The sequence below is a fragment of the Pan paniscus genome, chromosome 15, assembly GCF_029289425.2.
Source record: "Pan paniscus chromosome 15, NHGRI_mPanPan1-v2.0_pri, whole genome shotgun sequence".
Lineage (NCBI taxonomy): Eukaryota > Metazoa > Chordata > Mammalia > Primates > Hominidae > Pan > Pan paniscus.
The window spans coordinates 48,347,261-48,372,823 of record NC_073264.2 but is presented as its reverse complement, the minus strand read 5'-3'; the positions used below and the strand labels follow the sequence as shown (position 1 = coordinate 48,372,823).

Genomic DNA, 25,563 nt, shown 5'->3' with positions numbered 1-25,563 from the left:
TATTTCAATTAGGAAAAAAAATCTGGTAGAAATATAATATGTATAGGAAACTTTACAATGGCTGAGTAAAATTTAATAATGTGTGCTCACTTTACCAAGAGTTACAGCAGCCTTCCATTTTCACTTGTTCTTGGAGAAAGGTTTCCTGATCTACCTAAATTAAAGCTACTGGAGTCAATGTCTCTTAACATCAAAGTGAGATTGAGCACAGGCTCTGGACTCAGATGGTGTAGAACTTCCATCCTAGCTTGTTCATGTACTACTTTGGGATCTGAGAAAATCATTTTCCTTTCTGATGCATCAGATTCCTCATCTGTAAATTTAGGATCTAGTACTTAGTTAGTGTGACTCTTAGGAGGGTTAAATGAGATGCATTAATAAATAATTTGGCCGAATAAGTCTTTAATAAATATGTGTGACTTTCAGTAGAAAAACAGTCAATACAGATGCTTGTTGGAACCCTGGAAGCACTATTTACTAATTGTGCGGTAGTAGGAAAGTTAGTTAATATTTTTGAATCTCAATTTAGTCATCTGCAAATTGAAGACTACAGTATATTTACTGCTGGGGTTTACATGCAGACGATTATTGAAAAATCCCCAGTAGAAAATCAAGCACAAAATTAGTTTACATTTCTTATCTTTTTAAGCTTTATTCAAAATCCAAAGAAGGTAAATATAAATTCTTGCAATATTTAACCCTACATTAATCTAGTGGGTTGAAATATTTCAAATATGTGTAGGAATAGTGTACTGTTAATGCTCTCTGATTCATTGGTCCTAAATTGGGCTACTTACATGAACATTTAAAATGGTCCTCTTTAATGTATATTGTTTCTTATGCCTTAGTTTAGTTTCGCATATCTTATTGATAGCTTTCAATCACCTGGATGTTGAATGGAGTTTAAATTGTAAACTGACAGATGTAAAGGTCATTTACATCTCCAAGTGTTGCAAGGTACCCATATAATGTGTTGTTGTTCTTGTTCCTATTTTTCTAAAAGTCGTTCAAATATTATAGTGGCAAAATATGAGGTAAAAATTTGTCCATAAGATTGAAAATGTACCGATAGGAATTGGAGATGTTAATTTTCTCTTTCCAGTTTCAGATGCCTGGAAAAATGCAGAGGGGCAGATGATTCACTCTATAATATTCCTTAAGCCATTTTAATTTAACTTGTTTTGGGGGGGATTTTAGATGAATTATTAGAAAACACTGTTAGAATTGCACTGTATTATGTATTTGGTATAGTTTGGCTAAATTTACCTGCTAGAATACTTGAATACTGTAATTACAAACATCTCTGTCAAACCTATATGCCTTGGAAGCATCCTATTTTTCTATAATTGTGCTGTTGTATAATTGTGTTGGTGTTTAATCCCTTAAATAGCAGGAGTTCATTTGGTTACCTTATGAATAGATGTAAATATGACTGTAGTAGAGCACGCTGGAACAGAGCAATTTATTTTTATTACATTTCTAATACTCTGCAGTGTTTGCAATACTGTTAATTTAGATTATATTCTATTATAAAAAATCATTAAAGGAATTTCTGCTTCATTTTCAACAAGATTGAGAATAATGGTGAAAGAAATTCCCATAAGAAACTTTTAAGGAAAGATGGAAATGCTCTTCCACAGCAACACTTAAAAAAAATCTTCCATTTGTAAAATTTGTGATAAATCAATATTGACTATTAAGTGTAAAAGTGCCAAATTTACATCAGGGAAGCCTTTTGAAGCTATGGGAAAAACATTACAGCCAACTGGAATATCCTCCTGTATTTATTAACTCTCATTACAAAAAAGGGCTTGGAATATATGGTATGTCATTATAGCATCTTTACCTACATAAAAATGACATACTGATGATTCAGCTGTGATTTCCTGTTTTAGGCCATTAAAGGCTCAGTTTAATTTTTTTTTTAATGAATAGTTTATTTTTTCTCTCATGAGCTGCTACTCAATATTTTTTTTTAGATTTTTAAAATATAGCATTTCTAATGAATGCAGTTTTCTTTATTTCTTTAGTTACTTTTAGTTGTTTCTTCAAGGGCATTAATTTTATTATTTTGCATTTGATTAACAGAGATCTTTTATTTATAGGGCCTTCACATTTTAAAAATGTATTTGTGTATTTTTATTAATTTTTTATTATAAATTGTTTGCCTGCTAATTCTGAATTTAGAAATAATAACTAAAGATAAGCATCAATTCTGTCTCACAGAAAAACAGTCTAGTGATAGAGATTATTGAGATGGTATAGTGGCTTCATGGTGTCATCAGGGACCCATTCTTAGCACATGACTTCTCTCTTGAGGTAGGCCCACAATTTAAATTGGATCCTGGATTCCCAGCTATCACACTTGAATTTCAGAGAATAAGGAAGAAAAGCTAGAAAGATAAGCTCCTTTTAAGGAGCTTTTTCAGAATTCCCACATGACACTTCTGCTTACGTGGTATACTATGTATATGTAAAAAAAGAAAATAGTTAATTTAGCAAGCTTGAAAATACCATACCTGCTTGCCAGGTTAGCCTTTGGCTGGCATCTGTGAATCTGGATTTCAAGAAATGTCCCACCATTCTCCAGCTGATAAGAGTGGCTCACTATGTCTATTTCTTTCTCTTTTTTTGCAAACAATATAGTTTATGCTGGAAATTTGCTTTAATTTTGGGAGACTGGAATTTTGATATATTGGGCAGAGGGTGCCTAAGTGGCCAGCCCCCAGCAAAAATCTTGGGCACTCAGTTTCTAATGAACTTCCCTGCTAGACAGCATTTCACAAGAGTTGTCATAATTCAACATTAAACATATCCTGTGTGACTCCATAGGGAGAGGACTCAGGAGCTTGTATCCTTTTTTCACCAAACTTTGCCCAATGCACCTTTTCCTTTTACTGATTGTGCTTTGCCTTCTTTCATTATAATATGTCATAGTCATGAATATTACTATACATATGCTTCTTGACTTACAGTGAGGTTATATTCCAATAAACCCATTGTAAGCAGAAAAAAATGCATTAATTTACCTAACCTACTGAACATCGTAGCTTAGCTTAGCCTACCTTAATGTGCTAGCTAAAGATGCTCAGAACAGTTACATTATTATACAACTGGGCAAAATCATCTAACACAAAGCCTATTTTATAATAAAGTGTTGAGTATCTACTGTAATTTATTGAAAAGATCAAAATTTGAAGTATAGTTTCTACTGAATGTGTATTGTTTTCACACCATCATAAAGTCAAAAATCAAGTAGAAAAATCATTAAGTCAAACAAATCATAAGTGAAACAATCAGTCAGAGACTGTATAATGAGTTCCACAAAGTCCTCTGTGAATCATTGAACCTTGATGGGGTCTTGGGGATCCCTGACAAACAGGAAATTTAGTAAATGACTATTTTACTACTTTTCAAGTTATGAAACATGTTTTAAAGTCTATCACAGATCCAGTATTTTTTTTTATAACTAAGATAAATACTAGTATGTTGTGTTTTTATTAACATTCTCTTTTCGTCAAGGTGGACTGTAAAGTTTTGGTTTAAATCACTGGAAGGATGGAGTTACCAGTAATCGAGATGGGAAAGACTGGGAGAGTTGGTTTGGAGGGGAGATCAAGAGTTCATTTTGGATGTGTTATGTTGGCGATGGAGAGCAGGCACTTGGTGGCTAAAAGTCTGGGATTCAAGGGAGAGGCCTGAACTACAAATACTAATTTAGGAGCCATCATTACATAAATGGTATTTAAAGTACTCCATGAAGTGACTGAGGAAGTGAATGTGCAAAGAAAATGATGAGGCTTTAAGGCAGTCAACTGTTCAGAAGTCAAGGAGATAAGTGAAAACCACCAAAATAGACTAAACTTATTCTATTTTGGGTGCACTGTGGAGTGAGATTTTGTCTAATTCATAATTTTATTCTCAGCAGAATTATATTGCCAGGAAACAATTCAAGCAACAATGATTTTTTTTTTAATCATTACTGTGTCTCAGGCTCAGTTATTTGGGCTGGAAATACCAAGTTTACGAATAGTCCTTGCCTTAATGAACTTACCATTGGTTAAGGCAAAATTATTATATTTTAAGACTGATTCTTTAGAAATGGAGCTTGAGATGAGGGTTCATGTGCAAGTGATTTATTAAGGAAATGCCCTTAGGAGAAACTGATAATGGAGCAAGAAAGCAGGAGAGGAAAGGGAGGAAGCTGGGCCAGGATGTGGTTTCACGAGGTTAGCGTCAGCCTGACACTGCAAATAAATTGGGGTGTAAATTATGCTGCAGAATCTATCCCATCTAGAGGCACGGGAGCAGGGCTTTCATATCCCACAATAATCATTCATCGGCTAAGAGTCACAGGGGTAGGGAATGAACTCCCAAGATTTCCCAGGCTTTCCCTCTGACTGCAAGTAACTCTGAATCCCTAGTACCTTATTTCTTGAGAAACAAAAAGTCCTAGTGAGGTAACATATAGGAAGGGTAAAGGGCTCTAAGGGAATCAGACAGAACACCAATTATCTCCTACAACATATACACAGCTGATTTCTAAATCATGTGATAAGAACTCTCACAGAGGGAATTTCAGACTGCCATGGCAACAAAGGGGGCAGGACATAATAGAGCTTTATGAGAGAGGGAAAGCTTTCTAAAAAAGTGATATCTGGAGGACCGGAGGGTGTTAACTAGATACTAAATGAAGGAAAAAGGGAGAACTTTCAAGTCAGAAAGGATCCCAGTATATAATAGCACATAGTCTCACGGTCATGGAAGGACTGGAGCTGTAAAATGGGGAGGAAAAGTTTTCTTACCTTCTAAGCTTGTTGTGGCATTAAAATCAGAGGATGGAACAATAACATTTTGTAAACTTTTAAAGAAATCGAATTCTGATAATGGTGGGTTTGAGGCCCAAGAGTAATGTCTTGGCAGTGCTACAAAATCAAACTTCTCTATGATGATTGCATTAATTTCCAGCATTTTATATTTATAAGCATTTGCACCAAGATGTACCCTCCTCTGTCACCTCTAGTGTGAAATAGTGCCAGCAGGCCCTATCGTAGTGCTCCACATGCATGTAGGAAGTCTGATGCTGTTTAAGAGAAGTACTAAGTTTATCTGTTTTCTCCGATTGTTTATTCACAGAGGTGAATAAATTCCTCAAAGGTTAAATTCAAAGAAAAGACAAAGGGAAAAAAGGATCGGAAAACCTATTGCTATCTGCTTTAAGGCCCATCTAGTGTTCAGAAATATCATGTCCTCGCCCCGCTATTTTACCTCTGTTTCTTACTTGTCTACCGTGATGAGTCCCTCTTCATCATTCTGTTTTCTGCATAGTGAGTAGACCTACTTTGTGAATCCCTTGTTCTTCAGACTCCTCCCATTTATTTATTTATTTATTTATTTATTTATTTATTTATGGTGAGACAGTGTCTCACTCTGTTGGCCAGGCTGGAGTGGTGCCATCATAACTCACTGCAGCCAGGAAATTTTTTTATTTTTATTTTTTGTAGAGATAGGGGTCTCCCTATGTTGCCCAGACTGCTCTCAAACTCCTGGCTTCAATCCATCCTTCTGCCTCGGCCTCCCCAAGGGCTGGAGTTAACAGGCGTGAGCCACTGCTCCCGGCCAGGCTCCCTTTTTCTATTACTGCCATGAGCTTCTTATCTGCATATATCTTGCAGAAATATTTTAAATTGCATCTTAGTAGTAGTAGTGGTGGTGGTAATAGTAATAGTAATCATGGTCCCTAATATTCTGGATATACTAGAAAAATGGGTTTTTATGCATTGAGTAGAGAAATTTTTTTTTTATTACACTTTAAGTTTTAGGGTACATGTGCACAATGTGCAGGTTAGTTACATATGTATACATGTGTCATGCTGGTGTGCTGCACCCATTAACTCGTCATTTAGCATTAGGTATATCTCCTAATGCTATCCCTCCCCACTCCCCCCACCCCACAACAGTCCCCAGAGTGTGATGTTCCCCTTCCTGTGTCCATGTGTTCTCATTGTTCAATTCCCACCTATGAGTGAGAACATGCGGTGTTTGATTTTTTGTCCTTGCGATAGTTTACTGAGAATGATGATTTCCAATTTCATCCATGTCCCTACAAAGGACATGAACTGATCCTTTTTTATGGCTGCATAGTATTCCATGGTGTCTATGTGCCACATTTTCTTAATCCAGTCTATCATTGTTGGACATTTGGGTTGGTTCCAAGTCTTTGCTATTGTGAATAGTGCCGCAATAAACATACATGGGCATGTGTCTTTATAGCAGCATCATTTATAGTCCTTTGGGTATATACCCAGTAATGGGATGGCTGGGTCAAATGGTATTTCTAGTTCTAGATCCCTGAGGAATCGCCACACTGACTTCCACAAGGGTTGAACTAGTTTACAGTCCCACCAACAGTGTAAAAGTGTTCCTATTTCTCCACATCCTCTCCAGCACCTGTTGTTTCCTGACTTTTTAATGATTGCCATTCTGACTGGTGTGAGATGGTATCTCATTGTGGTTTTGATTTGCAGAGAAATGTTAAGGTTAAAATTTTGTTGCTTTGTTAGAAAATTGTGGTTCTTTTTTTATAAAAACAGATTCAGAAATAAGTGTGACATATTGCTATAATTATTGTAGACTGATACAATTTATTAAAAATTGAACCTGTATGCTCTAGAGTCCTGTGCCATTCAGAATTCCACTTATTCTAATAAGTAATTCAAAGAGAATCTATTTCCTCTGTAATTTTCCCTGATATCAGTGCAGGACAAAAGGATAATTTTTATTTTGAAAACTCTAATAAACTCTGCCTATTAATAATTACATACCATTGATAGTTCTTAATATTCTTGCAGGCTGGCACTCTGTAACCTTTTTAGGTTTAGTTCCTAAGGCTCTGGTGGCAGATCATCCCAATAATTATAGCAGATCAGGTGATGTTTATGTAATTTTTTTCTCAAGGATTCTCTTACTGCTAAAGGATCTTCCTTCAGAGTACAAATAATGCTGGGACAATGCTCACATTGACATGAGTACATCTGACTGAACTCCTTGGCAAACAATAGAAAGGAGCGTCAGTGTACAAATCCTCATTCACTAGACATTAATTAAATGGGGCAACCTAGAAGTCTCAGGTCAAAGTTTTTATTGAGTTTGTTGCATCTACACAATATACTTTTTGGATTCAGCCAAGTCTATCTATGCTTCAGGTTTTTAATATTTTCCTAAGATTATCTCAGTCAATACTGATTTAATTTAAGGCTATGTAAAAGCAATGATGTTTCAGAAAATATCTATATATCTATATCTATATCTATATCTATATCTATATCTGACTCTATTGGGAATTGAATAGGCCTAAAATAAGAGAATCTCCATGTTGTTTCTTCAGATTAGGAAGAGAGTTACCAAGAAAAGTATTTCCTAAACTCTAGTATCATTCTTTTTCTGTTAATGTTATTTTTACAGAAATGAGTTTAATGTTAAATTGTAAGAGGATTTAAACACAAATCTAATAATATAGTTGATATGGTTTGTCTGTGTCCCCACTCAAATCTCATCTTGAATTGTAGCTCCCACAATCCCCGTGTGTGGTAGAAGGGATCCAGTGAGAGATAATTGAATCATGGGGGTGGTTACCCCCATGCTGTTCTCATGATAGTGAATCCTCATAAGATCTGATTGTTTTTTAAGGGGCTTTTCCAGCTTTGCTCGGCACTTCTCTCTCCTGCCGCCATGTGAAAAAGGATGTTTTTGCTTCCCCTTCCCCCATGATTGTAATTTTCTTGAGGCTTCCTCAGCCATGTAGAACTGTGAGTCAATTGAACCTGTTTCCTTTATAAATTACCTAGTCTTGGGTATTTCTTCATAGCAGCATGAGAACGGACTAATACAATAGCATATCTGAAATCTGGATGTATTTTATTCACATTGTGAAACCAGGGGTTGTCCGAAACATCCACTCTTCTGTTTTTCCAGAGTTAAGTAACTATCAAATTTTAGCTGGGGGATAGGAAGAAGGTGCTATTCAGAGTAAAGAGTATATTTCCTAGCCTTTCTTGTAACTAAGGAAGAATAACCATATCATATAAGCAGTGTCATGAGGCAGCTTCTAGAACCTTCTGTAAAAAACAAGTAGCAGCTGCTTTTTGCCTGTTCCTCTCTCCTAAACAATCTTAAGCAGTAGTTTACAATACAGCCCAAACCAACATTAAATTAAAATAAATGCTGATGAGTACTGAATTAAGTTAAAATAAATTCAGATGAGTTTTTTATTCATTCATTCAGTCATTCCTTAATATGTAGAGGGTACTTAAGGTTTATATTTTCCTGTGTGTATTCTTTTCACTGTTGATATGGTTTGGTTGTGTTCCCACCCACCTTAACTTGAATTTTATCCACTGGAATTCCCACATGTTCTAGAAGGGACCCAGGGGGAGGTAATTTAAATATGGGATCCAATCTTTCCCATGTTATTCTTGTGGTAGTGAATAAGTCTCACAAGATCTGACGGGTTTATCAGGGGTTTCCGCTTTTGCTTCTTTCTCATTTTCTTTTGCCACCACCATGTAAGAAGTGCCTTTTACCTCCTGCCATGATTCTGAGGCCTTGCCAGCCATTTGGAACAGTAAGTCCAATTAAAACTCTTTTTCTTCCCAGTCTCAGGTATGTCTTTATAGGCAGTGTGAAAACAGACTAGTACAACTGTATTCACAGATTTTAGTATGAAATGGTTTTCTATTCATCGGCTTCTGGATACTTAGCAATTTTCCTTTTAATTTTCTCTTTGAACAATAACAATGTGAATAAAGGTTTCCATGTATTAGTCATCTTTTGATAATTTATTTATAGCTGTATTGAACTAAGTTTCAATAGCATGCCTGTCCTACCTCTAATTTTTGATTAGTGAAGGTTTACTTTGCTGTCAACTACATGATCAATTTTTGTAAATATTTAATGGACATAAGAAAAAAATTACCTTGTGGATAGATGACTTTCTGTATATTTATTAGTCTTATGTGTTTATTGTATTTTTTTAGTTTGTCCTGTATTTCCTCTTAACTTAAAAAGTTGCACTATCAAGAACTGCCTGAATCTCAGAAAGCTGTATTGTAACTTTCTACTGCAATTGCATGTTTGTCAAATTCTTCCCTTTTTAATTTTGTTTGCTTTTTGTCTTTAGTGGCTCTGTACTTTACTGAATACCAATTACAAGTAATACATTTATTCTTTTGACTTTTAATATTACAAAAAGTGATGCCTTTCTCTCCCTGTTAGTTTTTAACTGCAAATTTATTATTAATTTAATCTTATTATATATAAATATTATCACTCCTAATTGGTTGATTGATTTTAGTTTACATAATTCCATTACAACTTTATCCATGCCTTCTTTTCTCATCTTGGCTTCCAATTTTCTATTGTTCCAATCATTTATTGTTATTAGATGTTAACTGTACGCAAGCTTGTTTTAACTTTTAAATTCAGTCTAGTAGGCTCTTTCAGTGGATAAATTCAATCTATTCACATCTAGTCTATGACTGATATAAATGTTGTATCTTACTGTATAGTGGTCTATTGCATAGAATGGTGACTCTAGTTAATAATAATGTACTGTTAACTGGTTTCAAAATTAATCAAAGAGTAGGTTTTAAATGTTTCACCACAAAAAAAATTTGAGGAGATGAAATTGTCAATGGGCTTGATTTAATCATTCCACAATGTAAACTTATATTAAAACATCACATCGTACCCCAAATATATATACACACATATATATATTTGCCAATTAAAGATAAAATAAAAATTAAATGTATATTTGTTTTAAATTATACATTTTTCTTTTACCTTTGCCCTATTTTTTCTCATCATTTTATCAAGTTTCTATTTTTTCCACTCTCTTCCCGTAATCTCTTTTTTTTTTTTTTTTTTTGAGATGGAGTCTCGCTCTATCACCCCGCCTGGAGTGCAGTGGTGCAAACTCTGCTCACTGCAAGCTCTGCCTCCTGGGTTCACGCCATTCTCCTGTCTCAGCCTCCCAAATAGCTGGGACTATAGGCGCCTGCCACCACTCCCGGCTAATTTTTTGTATTTTTAGTAGAGACAGGATTTCACCATGTTAGCCAGGATGGTCTCGATCTCCTGACCTCGTGATCCGCCTGCCTCGGCCTCCCAAAGTGCCGGGATTACAGGCGTGAGCCACCGTGCCCGGCCTTCTTTATCTCATTTTTCCTTCCATTAATGAAACTGATTTTTTTGTGATACTTTAATTGACATTTATGCTTTTTAAAATGTATAAACAAGATCTGTTTCTCCCACAGGGACACATTTTCCCCTTTCAACTATCCCAAGGTTTAAGATTCCAGAGTAACTTTTTTCTCTCCTTTCCTTTCCTTCCATCCCTACAATGTTACCTCTGCTTTGCATTACATTCCCACCCAAACTTCTAGGTTTTGCTAGGTTATTACAAATCTTCTTATTCTATGTCCTTTTGGTTTTAAAAAACTTTATTTAGTATTTAAATTGTATACTAACCCAAGGAAATCCTCCTTATTCATTAAATGAATATCTATTAACTGCCCACCACAATGTGCTTTTCTATATCTTCTCACAATCCCAGACTTCAGATACAATTCGTTAGTTGGGAGTTAGAGTATTATTTCAAATATTTTCATCATGGGGGGCTATTTGAACCCTGAGGTTAGTGAATGTTTGCATATCACTGAATATTTTTATTTCACACAAATGAGCTCTCGAATGGATATGGGATATTGGGAGATAGCCCTTTCCCTCACCTTTTTCAGTAAATGTGGATGTTATTCCACTGTTTTTGAGCTTTCCGTGTTGGAGATGAGAATGCTGAAGACAAACTGACCTCCATACCACTCCAGGAAAATCAATTAGAATTGAGTTTGGCTATCAGTCACAGAAAAATCTGAATAACAAGTAAACAAAAATTTTATTTTTCCCCATATAGAAGTCCAGGGCTATAAATAGTTTAGGTTAGGTAGGTATAACTCCATGGTGTCAGGATTTCAGATTTCTTCTATTTTACTACTTCTCTGTGCTTGATTTTTGTTTCAAATCGGCCCACTGTTCAAATGGAAGCTACCAAAGCTGTGCAAAACATGAAGTGCTGCTTCCCTGTAAGGACATTTCTGCTTGAAACAGCAAGAATGTGGCTAAATGGATGGCTGGGAAATGTCTTTATCCTGGGCAGCCATGTGGCGATTAATAATTTGGGGTTTAAGAAGAAGGAAAGACAACATTAGGGAGTGACCGGGCTCTGTGACATTACAAGTTTGTCCCTTTTTCCTGGAAGCCTGAACAATTTTCTTTGTAGACTTTGAGGTCACAACTTTTATCGGAGTATGTATGGAGGTTTCTTTCCTCATCAGTTAGGCATGTGACTTGGTAAACTCTCCCAATGTGTAAATTTATGTCTTTCTACCACTCAGGAATATTTTATTTCATTATTTATTTCTTTAAAGTAGAGAATAAAAAGGGAGGAAAAATTTTCTAAGTGATTATTTGCATTTCTTTCTACTTCTATTGTCTACTTTTCTATTTCCTATGTTTCATTTGAGAATTGTTTCATTTTTAAAACTTCTTTACAATAAACAATATTTGCTTCTGGTAAAGTAAATTAAGTATAAATAAGAATTTAAAATAAAACTTAAGAAAAGAACATATTTCACTATCCTCTTTTTACTCCCAGTCCCATTTACAGAGTTTTGTATGTTTCCTTGTGTAATTTTAATAAACATTTAGTAATATGTACACACATGAATACACACATATGCTATTTTTACACAGACGAGACTATTCTCTTCTGTTTCTTGCTTTTTGTCTTTTTTAACTTAATAATACATTTTGTATTTTATTTTTTCTAATGACTGTATTCAGTTCAATTTTAGAGTCAATTTATAACCACCTATCGTTTAGCATTTATATCATTTCCAATGTTACAGTTTTATACATACAGTAGGCTAATTTCTATGCATTATTTTGCAAATTTGTTAGTAAGGTAAATTTTAACCAGATAATTGCTAAGTGAAAGTGTTAGTATGCTTCCATTTTTGACATAATTTACAAATTTCTCCTTTTCTTCTTATGGGTATGTCAGTAATACATTTATAAACTACTGGAAATCAGAAATTATGCCATTTGCATCTTTGTGTATTCCATATATATAGAAGATTTTGAATAAATATTGATATTTCTTTTTGTGATTTACAGATTTTTAAAATTCATCTCTTAATAACATTTTTATTGCATTCACAATTAAGGGCAAACGTGGTTATATTTATACAGATATTTTAATTATGTGGATAACTTTTAAAGATACTTTTTATGCCATTAGCTCATACATTTTAATTAACTTCATATGAAAATAGGTATATATAATGGCAATATTATAGGATTTCTGTTTTGATGATTCAGTATTTAGTTTCATTTTCCATGTCACAGCACATGTGTTTGAACAGAGGATTTCTATCAGCTGTTTCTCAACCTTAAAATAAAAACAAACTAAAATATATAGCAGGGCACAATGGGAAATAAAATCAAATTATTTTTACTTTCTATTTTGTATCACTTTACAGTATGAGTATGTGGCTTTTATTCAGGTTTTATACACTAAAATACACAAAAGTTGAGTTGAATACCAGTCATTATTGCCAGCAAAAACGAAGTCTGTTGTAGACAGCTGTGTTTAAAATAATGGTATTGTTTATAATGAAATGTTTTAGATATTCAAAATGTTTTGGCAGTTTAGTAGAAATGTTCTCCTTGAAAAGTTTACATTATTTTTTAAAATAATGATTGATGTAAAGTGAATACTGATGATCAAAATAGACAAATCATTTGTGGGCTTATTAAGCAAAGCCATCAAAGAAAAAAAACTCTTAAACAACCAGGTGTTTAAAATTATACATAATCTCAATAAGCCATTATGGTATTATGTCCAAACTATTCAAATCAAATAGAAAATTTTAAATAAAAGCATGAGGCATGTCCAAAAATAAAATGAGAACCTACTTGGACAAAATAAGTAAAATTATCTCACAAGGTTTGGAAAATATGAAAAACAGATTTAAATGTCCAACAAAAAGAAAAGTTAATCTATATTTTCAATGTACTACTGATATGTAACTCCCTTTATGTTATAGTTTATATTGCCCTCCACACTGACTAGGCAATTGATGAATTCTATGCAATTGAATTCAAATTACACACACTGTACAATGATGACATTACATTAAAAAATTTTTAATTCAATCATGTCTGTAAACATTAATTTTTTTTTCAATAATTTGATGGGAGAGGCAATGTAGCAGCTCTAAATGCAAACTCTTCAAATGAGTGATTGCTATTTGATTTCTCTGTGGGAAAACCAACCTAAAGTAACAATCTTTGTTGATGCTTGCTCAGATCAGGTGGACCAAAACAGCAGGAAGTGCCTCTGACAGATTCCAAGACTCAAGTGTCTTCAATGAGACTTTGAGGATTACAAATATTCAGCGACACCAAGGAGGCCGGTATTACTGTAAAGCAGAGAATGGCTTGGGGTCTCCAGCGATAAAGTCAATCAGAGTGGATGTATACTGTAAGTAAATTTTCCAGAAAACTATAATTAAGCCTAGTATGGATTTCTTTTGTCCTACAAGTCTATGGTTTTCTGAAAAACCATAGCGTTCTGTTTAGCTGAGAATGAAAACTGTGTAAAATAATGATAGCTCCCTGAAAACGTTCCTGAAGAAAGGAATCTTCACTAGAAACTTTCATAACTTCTATGATATAATACATATTCATTATAGAACACTTAGGAACAATATTAACAAGAAGACAGTAACCATCGGTAATCCCACTAATAACTAGGGTTTTAATGTATACATTTTTTATCTTTATATATAAAGATATACATGCATTTTTATATTTGTATTAAAATAGGATCATGCTGTATATTCTTTAACTTATGTTTATTTATTTTACCTACATGCGAATACAGCTATTCTTTTTTTTTTAAATGTACATCATACAAACAGAGCATTATGAATTGGCCTGTAAATGACCAAAAATCTCTACATATAGTCTGCTTTTGGTCCAATTCTGTTAAAAGTAATCAGCACCAACCCTGGACAATGCTGTGCCACCTGAAAAGTGTTTGTTGATTTTTTTTTGTTCTTAGTCTCATTTTCCTACATTTTGCTCTTGACGATAATATTTTAAATCTTTTTGGTCTCCTTACTTAATTCCCCACCGAAACAAAGCAAGGGCCTACATTTAATTTGGTCTTTTGCCCAGGTTTTTCTATCACATCATTATGTTTTTACAAGAATTTGCATTTTAATTTTTAGGTCTCTAATGTAAAATAATTATTTTTCTTTTCTTAAAGTAATTTAGACATAAGCAACAACTGAGAGATGTTGTTTTTCTGCCTATCTTCCTTTCTTTCCCCTTTCTTTTCTTTCATTGCAGGATAGGATGTTACCTAGTTAGCAAGGGGCTTGAAATTATACATGGTCTACTTGTCAGATGCTCTGCTGAATCTCATTTAGTTATTTAGATGACTGAGAAGTGGGTGATAAAGCAGCACTTGTAATTTGCTTTCCACATTCAGATACCTGCTTTCCTTCTGGAAAGGATGGGGGAGAAATCCTTGTTTCATCCTCTCCAGTATCTTCTATTTCCTGAGGCCCCCTGCCCCTCATCCCTTAGCATAATTCAGAAACCTTCATCCCCTGTACCACCCTTTCCTTATTATTATGGGTGCACAGGTTGACCACACCTGTATACTTCCCAAAATAATATAGCCCCTGGCTTCCATTTTCCTGACTAAATATTTTCAGTATTTTTGTTCATATACAATTTTAAATTAGGTTAAGTTTAATTTACATGAATTGAATACTTTTTGTAATATAATAGTGTAGAGTACATACTTCTGCTGTTTTAGTTATTGTAGTTTAGGTCATGAAATTTTAAAATACACCTCTTCAATACCTTAAACACAATTGTAAAATCTAAAAACTTCTGAAAATCAGTGGGTATGTTTTGTTTGTAACTTTTATAAGCAAAACTTGATGTTAACTAGTGTGGTGTCAAAATTTGACCTGAAATGACTTGAATAGAAAAATAGAAAAAAGCTTCACACTCTTTATTTACCAGACTTTGAATAATCACGTTTTGCCCAGGAAATGTGTTTGATTATACAATATAGCCAAATATCCAGCTAAGTTTGTTATGTAATAGATGGCATGTATACTATATAACCTTTCTAAAATCTGAAAATTTCTGAAACACATACTCCAAAGGTTTTGAATATGGAATTTTTGACTTGCATTTCTGCAACAATAGGTCTGATAATTTAAAAATCTTATTGCTGGGTTAACAAGTTAAATATAAAGCGGGAAATTCACATTTTTAGAGACTTAAAAAATATTTTTCTCTTTTCCTTTTACTAGAAAGCCTTTTTCTTTGCTAGTCTGCAGTATCCCTTCTCCTTTCTACCTGCTCATATCTCTTGCTGTGCAGACTGGGTTGTGCCTGAGTATCTCATTCATATCGCACACCTTACTGGAAATAATAGCACTGTTATCTCCAGATTTCCCAAACTCTGCTAGCTTTCTAAAGTTTGACTCCTCTTCCATTCAACCATGCCTGAAGGCATTTATTTTGTTACCTTTCTCTTCTTTGACTTCCTTTGGGGTTTTCTCATGCAACCTCGACTTGACAAGCATCTCATTCTATGTTATTTCAATGAAATATCACTGTGATGCATACCATGTTGAAGTACTATTTTCAGTACTTGTTTGGTGGCTAGGCTTTATTAACAAGCTGTCTACAATTATACCATTTGAGAAAATAACATGATATTAAGTTCTATACTCTATAAATAAACATGACATCTCTCTAATATAAATTTCCCAGAGAATGCCTTACCTTTAGCACCAATGATCTTTCTACTATGCGGATGTAAACATATATTTAAAGTAGTTATTCCTATTTTTGAGGGCTTGAATAAATTAATTCCTTCAGATAGTAAATTTTCAAACATCCTTTGAGTGATAAGAACACTTAACAATAGAGACCACTAGACCTATCTAAGGAGTCCATGTGCTCCAAATACAACCTTGATTGAAGACCAGAGTTTTTAGGTTCAAGTACATTTTCTCTACCTGAGTTTCTATAATTTAAAACATGCTTTATCATTGTTGATAAAGACATGACTAGTGTATTCATGTTATGTTTAAATCTGGCAATGTTGGTGTCTAAAATTGAATTATAATCCTTAAGATTTATTTGTGCTCTAATTTTGATTGAATGTTGGACAGCTTAGTTGAATAGATATTCATTTATATAAACTATAAGCAAGTGAATGACTTAATTTATTTCAGGTACTTTTGCTTTAACTATTTTAGGAAATGCTAAAAAAAAAGGACTGTTTTTATCTGGAATCTTGCCTTTAAAATCATCCACTGCATTGTAGGTTTCTGTTTCTTTTTCTAAACTGATTTCACATGTGGAACTTTCATCAACATCAGTACAACTTGGAAGCAGGATATGCATAAAAACAAAATAAACTCATGCAAAATCAGCAGTAAAAACTATTTTTACAACACCAAGCTGAGGCAGACTATGACTTGGTTTAACAAAAAGAATAATTAATAATGTTAGAATTTATTCTTGAATCCCTTGTAAAAGATTGTCTCTAAAATCTGCCCCATAATCTATTGATGTATAATAACACATAATGTATATATTAATGTAATACATCAGTAGTCTTAGGGAGTTTTTATAATAGTGAAAATGGGTACCTCTCAGTAAATCCCACGTTCTACAAGTTTCTACCTTTAGAGCTAAAACCTTCCTAAAATAAAATTATGTGCTAACCAGTCATTATTTTGATGAGGAAATGTAGTTTCAGGAAAGGAATTTGACACAATGGTGAATAATGTAAAATGAGATGACTTTCTTTAGATATTTTGAAATCTTTGTAATATCTATATTAACATTTTGATCACTTTGAGAAAGTTTATGTATCTTTATTGGCGACTTTTTCCCACATAATTTTCTAAAATTTAGTAGAAAATATTAATCTATATAGATTTTATAAAGGAACTACCACATGCATTTTTTTACTATGTTAATCAAGAATACGGTTTGAAAAATTATTATAATCATGTTCCTCAATTTATAGGACCTATAATTTTATCATTTAAGAATTGTAAAAGCATTCCAAGAGTTTTAGGAAATATAATTTATTGATAAAATATGTTTATAGGCTGGTAGATTTTATAACCACACAGTGACTTGAATTTCCCGAATCTGATTTGGTTATTTATGCAAATATTTCTGATCAAAAGCTAACCAATTACAATTTTTGTTGTTGTTGTTGTTGTTGGGGAAAATCGCTTCTGAGTGTCTTCTGAGTGTCTGAACATAGTTTCCCCCATGCCCACACAAATCTCATCTCGAATTATAATCACCATAATCTCCACGTGTCAAGGGAGAGACCAGGTGGAGGTAATTGAATCATGCAGGTGGTCTCTTCCATGCAGTTCTCGTGATAGTGAGTTTTTACGAGATCTGATGGTTTTATGAGGGACTCTTTCCCCCTCTTCGCTCGGTACTTTTCCTTGTGAAAAAGCTGGCTACTACTCGCCAAAAAGGTACTCTTTCCATTCTGTGCTCAGCACGGCCGCCTTGCGAAGAAGGTTCCTTGCGTTCTCTTTGCCTTCCGCTGTGATTGTAAGTTTACTGAGGTCGCCCCAACCATGCTGAACTGTGAGTCAATTAAACCTCTTTCTTTCATGAATTACCCAGTCTTGGGCCGTTATAGTGGTATGAAAATGGACTAATAGTATTCTCAGAAAAAAAAGGAAAATACTGTATTCATGAAACAAGAACAGGAAAACACAAACAAGGGACTTTCAGAGAATATAAAATAGCTCTTACATATTAAAAGTGATAACATAAAAATCAGCAGAAGGGCTGGAAAACAAACAGTAAAACAAAATTTTACAATCAAGTAGATACTACATAAGAAGATAAGAAAATTAGAGTATTTATCTAGCAGATCAAACATTTGAATAATAAGAGTTCCAAACAGTCAAAGTGACGTTTTTTTTTTAATTAAGAATTTCCTATCATAGTTGGACATGTGTTCCTAATTATAAAGCTACCACTGGATCCTTAACACAATGAAATAAATCTTCAATGCACATATCAGCATGCAACTTCAAAACATTAGGAAAAAAACGAAGCTCTTTAAAATGTCCAAACAGTTTTTATTTTTTCCAAAACGCTCACATGTAAAAAATTAGGAATCAAAATGGCACAGGTCCGCACAATGGAAATCTGGGGCTAGAAGGCAACTGAGTAAAGCTTTTGAAATTCTGAAGGAAAATTATTTCAACTAGAATCTTCTGTATGGCCAGGCTATTTTTTCAAATATCAAAGAAGAAGAAAGACATTTTTAGACCTATAAGATTTCAGTTTTCTTTGGCTAATGCACCCTTGCTGAGGATACTACTTTTATCTATTTTCCTCCAAAACTAAGAAGTAAACAAAAAAGGAAGAAATATCATCCCCAAAATAAGAGGCTATGTATAGGAAGATATTGAAGTTAATCTCAGAATGATAAGGAAGCAGGGCAGCACGACAATAGAAGCTTGTCATACATTGAGCTTCAGAAGCAACCAGGACAGATTGAAGCTGGAATAATGGATGCTTACCTGATATTTTAGAGACAAAATCTCATGGAAAGCTTAATAATATGGTAATGATAGGTGGATACAAAATTGAGTATACAAAATACGTGAGTTATTAAGGGAATGTAAAAAGCTGTATGAAATGAAATGTAATCCAAATATACTACAAGGTTCAGCGGTAAAGATCGCTTGCATAGTCATAATAGCAACACTTGATTTAACCAAAAGCACGCTATAAATATATAATGGACGAGAGGAGGTTAGTATAAGAGTTAAATGCTTCCTTTCTGTAAGAAGAAATCAGTAAGACAATGGGAAAATGAAAAATAAGTCTATAAATAGAAGTTGAACACTTAAAAATATGAAGGCAAAAGCATTTATAAATAGTTAAGAGGAGATGCATTAGAAAAGGTTGCCTCTGGGTATTGGAAATACCTAGGGTTGTTTGATGTATCATTATTTGGCTTTTAAAACTGCACTTGCATAGTTTGATTTTTAAAAAATTAATAAAGTACAGATTTGATGATTTTTACCTTGGAGGTTCTTGTTACTAAGCTCCATGAAGTCAAAACCAATTTCATTCCAAATTTTAGCAGATCATTATTAATTCAAAAACTTAAAACTAGATTTATACTCACACTTTATTTATTCATAAGAATTGGTATTCCTTTATATTCGACACCAAATAAAGTTGACTAAAAACATATTATCTCCTATATAAAAGATAGGCAAATAGCATAGGGAATGTTGGTACTACATTGTGATAACTAATTTTTCTTCTAAACTTTTTAGAATAAAACTCTTTAGGTTAATTTCCACTACAATTTTCTTACATGTTGTTTAGAATAAAATATTTTAAAAAATAACTTTGACTTTTATGTCATTCATTAAGTGTCTATTCAAAATATAGCTCCACTGAATTTTGTGGGCTAAAAAGGAACTTATTAAATAATTTGTACCTTCAATGGGTTTAAACTACTTAAGAAGACAAAGTGACAATTTAATTCATTTAAATGGTTTACAAATGTTAAGTAATAAGGTTAATAACATAAATTATGCCGCACAACAGTGAATGATATGCTAATGACCCTGAAAATATAGTGCTGGAAGTAAAAGTTTATTGTGGCCTCTTATGAAAGAAGTAGGATTTACATTGCAATTTTAAGGATGGGTTTTGAAAGAATTCTCCCTGGCAGTTCTACACGTTTTTTGGCAGCTTGTGTTCAGAACTCCTTTTTTCAAGAGTGTTTGTGTAACAAACAGCCTTGGACAATAGAGATAGTGTCTACCTTTAGGGAAGAGGGCAGATTTGTTTCCTGACCAAGATAGTAAAGATAATATCTACCTCAGGGGCAAAGATTAATCAGGCTTTCTTGCAGGACCTTTATAAGATGGGGAGCTTCCTGAGCTCAGGGTCTCTTAGCTGTGTCAAAAACCAATGGTGTGCCTGACATTCACCTGGGCTGCCCAACACATTGTCCCTATGAAAATTAAGGCGGGAAAACTTATGAAGACAGGAAGCACATATTTTTGAGGCTTCAGTAATGAGGTCTTTTCTCTCAGACCCAGGAGTCTTGTGTTTTTGGTTAGCATCCATGAAACTGTGGCAGGCTAACATATTAGCCAGCAAGTAGGGAAAATATCAGACCTCTCACCGTTCTTAACAGAGTAGTGGGGAAGGCCAAAGGTATCTTTTAATGGGTGAGAAATTTGATTAAAGGCACGAAATAAGGGAGAATAATCCCACAGAGTTTAGGGACTAGTGGTTAAGATGGTGGGTTTGGGGGAGAAATGAGAGCTTAAATTGAAAGATAGACTTGTTAATCATGTCATAATTATGTTGAACTTTTACTGCCTATGTTTTTACCATATGAATGATGATCTGCCATTTATGTAAGATGCAAAATAAATAAATTGTAACTTTCTTATTTTTTTATGTTTTATTTTTTTTTTAGAGACAGGGTTTGCTGTGTTACCTAGGCTCCAGTGCAGCAGTGCAATCATAGCTCACTGTAACCTTGGACTCCTGGGCTCAAGGGATCCTCCTGCCTCAGGCTCCTGAATAGCTAGGACTACAGGCATGCATAGTGGGGTCTTGCTTTGTTGCTCAAGCTGGTCTCAAATGCCTGGCCTCAAGCAGTCCTCTAGCCTCAGCCTCCCAAAGTGTTGGGATTACAGGCGTGAGCCACTTGTGCCCAGCCCCTGCAATTGTAATTTTATAACTGCAGAACTACTGATGAGGGTCAGCATTCTAATACTGATACTGTTTCATTTGTCCTAAGAAGCAATGGCCACTTATTGAGAACCCTAAAATCTATCTTTGGAGGAAGAAAGAGTATATCCTAGGTAGGAAAAAAAAACGGTTTCATAGAATTTTGATGTGCTTATTCCCAAATATATTTGTTACCTTAAGATTCTTGAGGACATTTAAACAATTTTCTAAGAGTGTGTTCATCTAATTTTTTCACTTATTCTTAGCCATGACTGTGTGGTTCATAGGGTAATAGAGGCCATATGACTTTAAAGGTTAGGGTTTGATTAAAACTTATTTTTAATTCAAAAAGAAATTAGACTGAGAGGCATTAGCTTAATAAGTTTTTATGTGTACAGACACTGTTCACACATGAGACCAATCTTTTCCAATGTCCATTAAACATGCTGTAAGCATTCTTATTTCTGAAGCTTATCCCCTGCTTTCATGTCACTTAGGTAGATTGCTGCATTTCATTATGTTCAGAACAAGCAGTGATATTTTTGGTCCTTGTCTGATAGATTTATTACATTTTCACCTGGGAGATTAGTATAACATATCAGTTTATTTTACAAGTACAATTTACCTGTGTTAGAATTATAAACCAAACAGCAAAATATTATTGACAATGAGTTTTTTTTTATTGGAACCATCAACTTGATTTTTAGACAGAAAAGTTTAGGAAAAGGGCTAGAATGACTAATGGGAATTCTGGAAACGTGACAAACCCTGGAAAGAAAATCCTATTAAGCAAAATTTTCTCACCCACCACCCATCCTCCCAAAACATCAGCCTTGGGTTTGGAAGGTCTTAATAATGTTTGATGTGGCAATTACAATGCTTATTAAAATGAGTTGCTGTCATGCAAATTGCCCTATTAATAAAATTTGAGACAGGATTTTGCAATTTTCTGAATTATACCGATGAAGAGTACTTGCTTATCAGTGTTATTTACAAGTGGGACATACAACCAATCTAATTTCCAAATAGTATTAGAGTTCCTAATAAAAGAGCTTTGTCAAAAATCCTATTACATACCTGTTTACTGATTCGTGTTCAGAAGACATTAGAGAAGAATTACTTTTAAATCAGTTTAGTCCTATCTCAATTATTATCCATTCAGTACTGGTCAAATGCACCCTCTTAAGATGCATTCACAGAGCACCTACTGGAGTCTTCCAGAATCTCACAAATACATCATCAGAATGGCAACTGTCAGCTTTCCCTCAGTTGCTCTGCACCTGTTCCTACTGCCTTTAGGTCCCTCATTCAACCTGATTCTGAAAATCTCAAGCATTCTATAAGCCTTCTGAGCTGGAGGGCTGGGAAGGCCACTTCAATTAGTCTGTCAGTTTGCAATGTTAACTGATGACCTACAATATGAAAACCACTCTACTCGAACTACTGGTGAGAGATAAAACAAAAATACAAGGCTTTTGCCCTGTAGAACCTTATAATTGGAGACATGAAAAATAGACCTAAAAGTATTTTGGTTAAAAATTAGATAAGTAAATCTAAAAAATTTGTTTACATATCAAAAATACTAAGGGAAAAGTGATGCATGACATTCATTAGCCCTCTCACTAAATATGTTAAGGAATTAAAAAAAAAAGGATATAATCATTACATCAGTGTGCATTTAATTTCTAGGTTGTTACTCTTATAAAAACTATCCATTCCTGAGCAAACATATTCTCAGGAATACATTTGTAATGAAAGCTTGTAGTGTTTTTCATAAAGATAGAAGGCTATTCGAATGTGTGACTGTGTTTATACTTTTGCTCTTATTGTTACCAAGAGATCTTTTAAAATGTTCACATCTAAATTTCGTAAAGATTCTCTTTCATCTAAAAATTATTTATAAATTTGGTCATTTAAAAGAGGTAAATCTATGGTTAAACTGAATAAAAGGCCCTTAAGAACACAGTCCATTGTCTAGGTGGGATTCCCTAGCCAAAGGTTATGTGGCAGGCAGATGCTCCTGCTGAGTCAGCCAGAGAATGGACATTGGCATCCAGCGTTCTGATTTCCAGGCAGTTCATGGAGCCCTCTGAATCTAGCTTTCTCCCTGAGGGCAAGGTCTGCTACCGTCAACTCTGTATTGCACAGACATTGCTTTAAAAAAAAAAAAAAAAAAAGAGTTTAGAGAAGGAATATAATTTGTACGAGTAAAGTGAGCTAATAAAATGGTTTGAATATAAAAAAGGGAGGATGTTTAATGTGTTTTTTTCCCATGTATTTTAAAGTCCAGCAAATTCTGAGTCACACAGAAGGTAAAGTAAAAGTTTGAAAGGTAAATTATTGCATACTTAATTATTTAGCACTTGAGGCCATAGTTTCTCTGAATGTATTCAGAATACATTATACTATCGAATTTAAATTTATAACAGTTTCAAGGAAACCTGGCTACCTTTGCTTTTGCTGTTTGGTCTATACCGTGTGTAAGGTCAAGTACTTTAAATATCCATTGTTGACTGGCATTATAGGATAAGGTGGACGGATTCTCAGAGAGAGTAAAAAAGCCATGAGATTCATACAAAATAAGAAGCTCTTTAAAATTCAAATGATTTCTACCTCCAACTTTAAGACAAGAGTTTATTTTATTTTTTCCCTTTGACAATTGAAGGAAATGATTCTTGAGAAGGGTGTCAGAGAGTACATCTGACCTTGCTTCGATACTTGATATTTTCAAAAACTTAGCTCTGTTCTCTCTTGATAGAGGGAAAAATTTAATACGTCTTAGCTTCTGAAACATACTGGTGTGATTGATCCATGAAATACTGAAGTATCTGAAAAGCAGCCTACTTTCAATCTCTTAAACTGAAAGTGAAGTGAAAATTTCTGCACCCTACTAGAGGGCACTGCAGTGTGTTTATTCATGATCTCTTGAGTTTGTCACCAGGCTTAGAATATAAAAATCCCTGTTTCATGAGGTAACGCTGAGGCAGATATGCAATCAAGACATCCAGATGGCTGTGAATGAAGTAAATGAAAGGGTTTGTTTCAAACGTTTTCAGGTGTCCATCCCTAAGCGCTGTATTCTAAATGTAGAAGGGAACGTGTGAAAAAAAGCTTTTAGAAATATTCCAGTTTTCAGAATGAGCTAAAATAGAGAAAGGGGAACAAGTTCCATTTTTTAATCCCACTTCCACTATCTTATTCATTCTCTCATCACTTCACACCTGGTTCCTGCAAAAGGCCTCCCAGCAGACCTCTCCCTCAATAATAGTTCTCTCCTTAAATTTATTCTGCAGATTATTGCCAGATCAATCTTCCTTAAATTCAATGCTTATCACAGTACTTGCCGCTAAAAATTTACATTCTTTCTATGTTTTTGATTCATACAAATCCAAGCCCCTCTGCTTTTTTTTTCTCCTATTCTGTTGAAATTAAGTTCCTCATCCTCCTAAAGCAACATCCTTCGACCTCACCTCCCTGCTCCCCATCCTCTATCATGCTTCTTGACCCCCATATTCATAGCTATACATTTTGTTCTCCCAAAGGTCTTGTAAACTCCTACAGAGTAGAGGTCATCTTATGTCATTATTTACTGTAACTATGTCCAAATGAACAACTCAGTGACGAACTTAGGGTATGAGAAACACGTGTTGCTTAATTACTCAAGGGCACTGGAGATAAAATCAAACTGTTTGATGTTATCTCTTTTAAAATGTGCATTTGAATTTTTATCTTCATCCTTCTTTAGACTTGTGGACTTTCATGATCTCTGACTTCTAAGAAATGGTCTATCAGTCATCTATCTATCACCTCTCCATTTTTTAGGACAAGGTCTCACTCTGTTGCCCAGGCTGGAGTACAGTGGTGCAATAATAGCTCTCACTGCATCCTCGAACTTCTGGGCTCAAGTGATCCTCTCACCTCAGCCTCCTGAGTAGCTAGGACTCCAGGTGCACACTGCCATGGCTGGCTAATTTACTAGTTTTTTGTAGAGACTGAGTCTTGCATGTTGCCCAGTTTGGTCTTGAACTCCTGGCCTCAAGCAATCCTCCAGCTTCCACGTCCTAAAGTGCTGGGATTACAGGTGTGAGCCACCGCACCCAGCCCTACCTATATACTTATTTTATTTTATTTTTATTTTTGAGACAGAGCCAGAGTGCAGTGGAGTGATCCTAACTTACTGCAACCTTTAACTCCTGGGCTCAAGCAATCTTCCCACCCCAGCCTCTTGAGTAGCTGGGACTACAGGCAAGTGCCAACATGTCAGGCTATTTTTTTTTCTTTCTGTACAGACGAGGTCTCACTCTGTTAACCAGGCTAATCTCAAACTCCTGGACTCAAGAGATTCTGCTGCCTCAGCCTCCCAAAGTGCTGGGATTACAGGCATGAGCCACCAGGCCTGGCCTCTCTATATGTTTTAAATTAAAGTCTGTGATAACTCATTCTCAATGATAACAACTTACTGCTTAAACATCGTGTTCTTATAAATGTCCTCAAAGCAAGCATTCAGGCAAAGACATGATGGCATTTGTCCATATGTATATTACGAAAAAGAGAGCAAGTAACTAATAATCTTAATGGCAGTTCTCTGAGGGGTCAGTATGTTTTGGTTGGAAAACCCAGTGTTACAAATTAGCTATCTTCTTT

General features: G+C 34.5%; 1 protein-coding gene across 5 annotated transcripts in view; it reads left to right on the top strand.

Annotated features, from left to right (window-relative positions):
- The window catches only part of MDGA2 (MAM domain containing glycosylphosphatidylinositol anchor 2), an 847,276-nt gene that overhangs the window by 445,686 nt on the left and 376,027 nt on the right, over positions 1–25,563 (top strand). For 4 of the 5 annotated variants that reach the window (XR_004666173.3, XR_004666172.3, XM_034937505.3 and 1 more), the window contains exon 3: positions 13,429–13,603. Coding sequence is in view for 2 of the 5 variants with exons in the window: in XM_034937505.3 (XP_034793396.1) it covers positions 13,429–13,603 (175 nt within the window). In the remaining 3 variants the exon portion in view is untranslated. The remainder of the gene's footprint in view (positions 1–13,428; positions 13,604–25,563) is intronic. The other variant, XM_055097557.1, reaches the window with a different exon arrangement.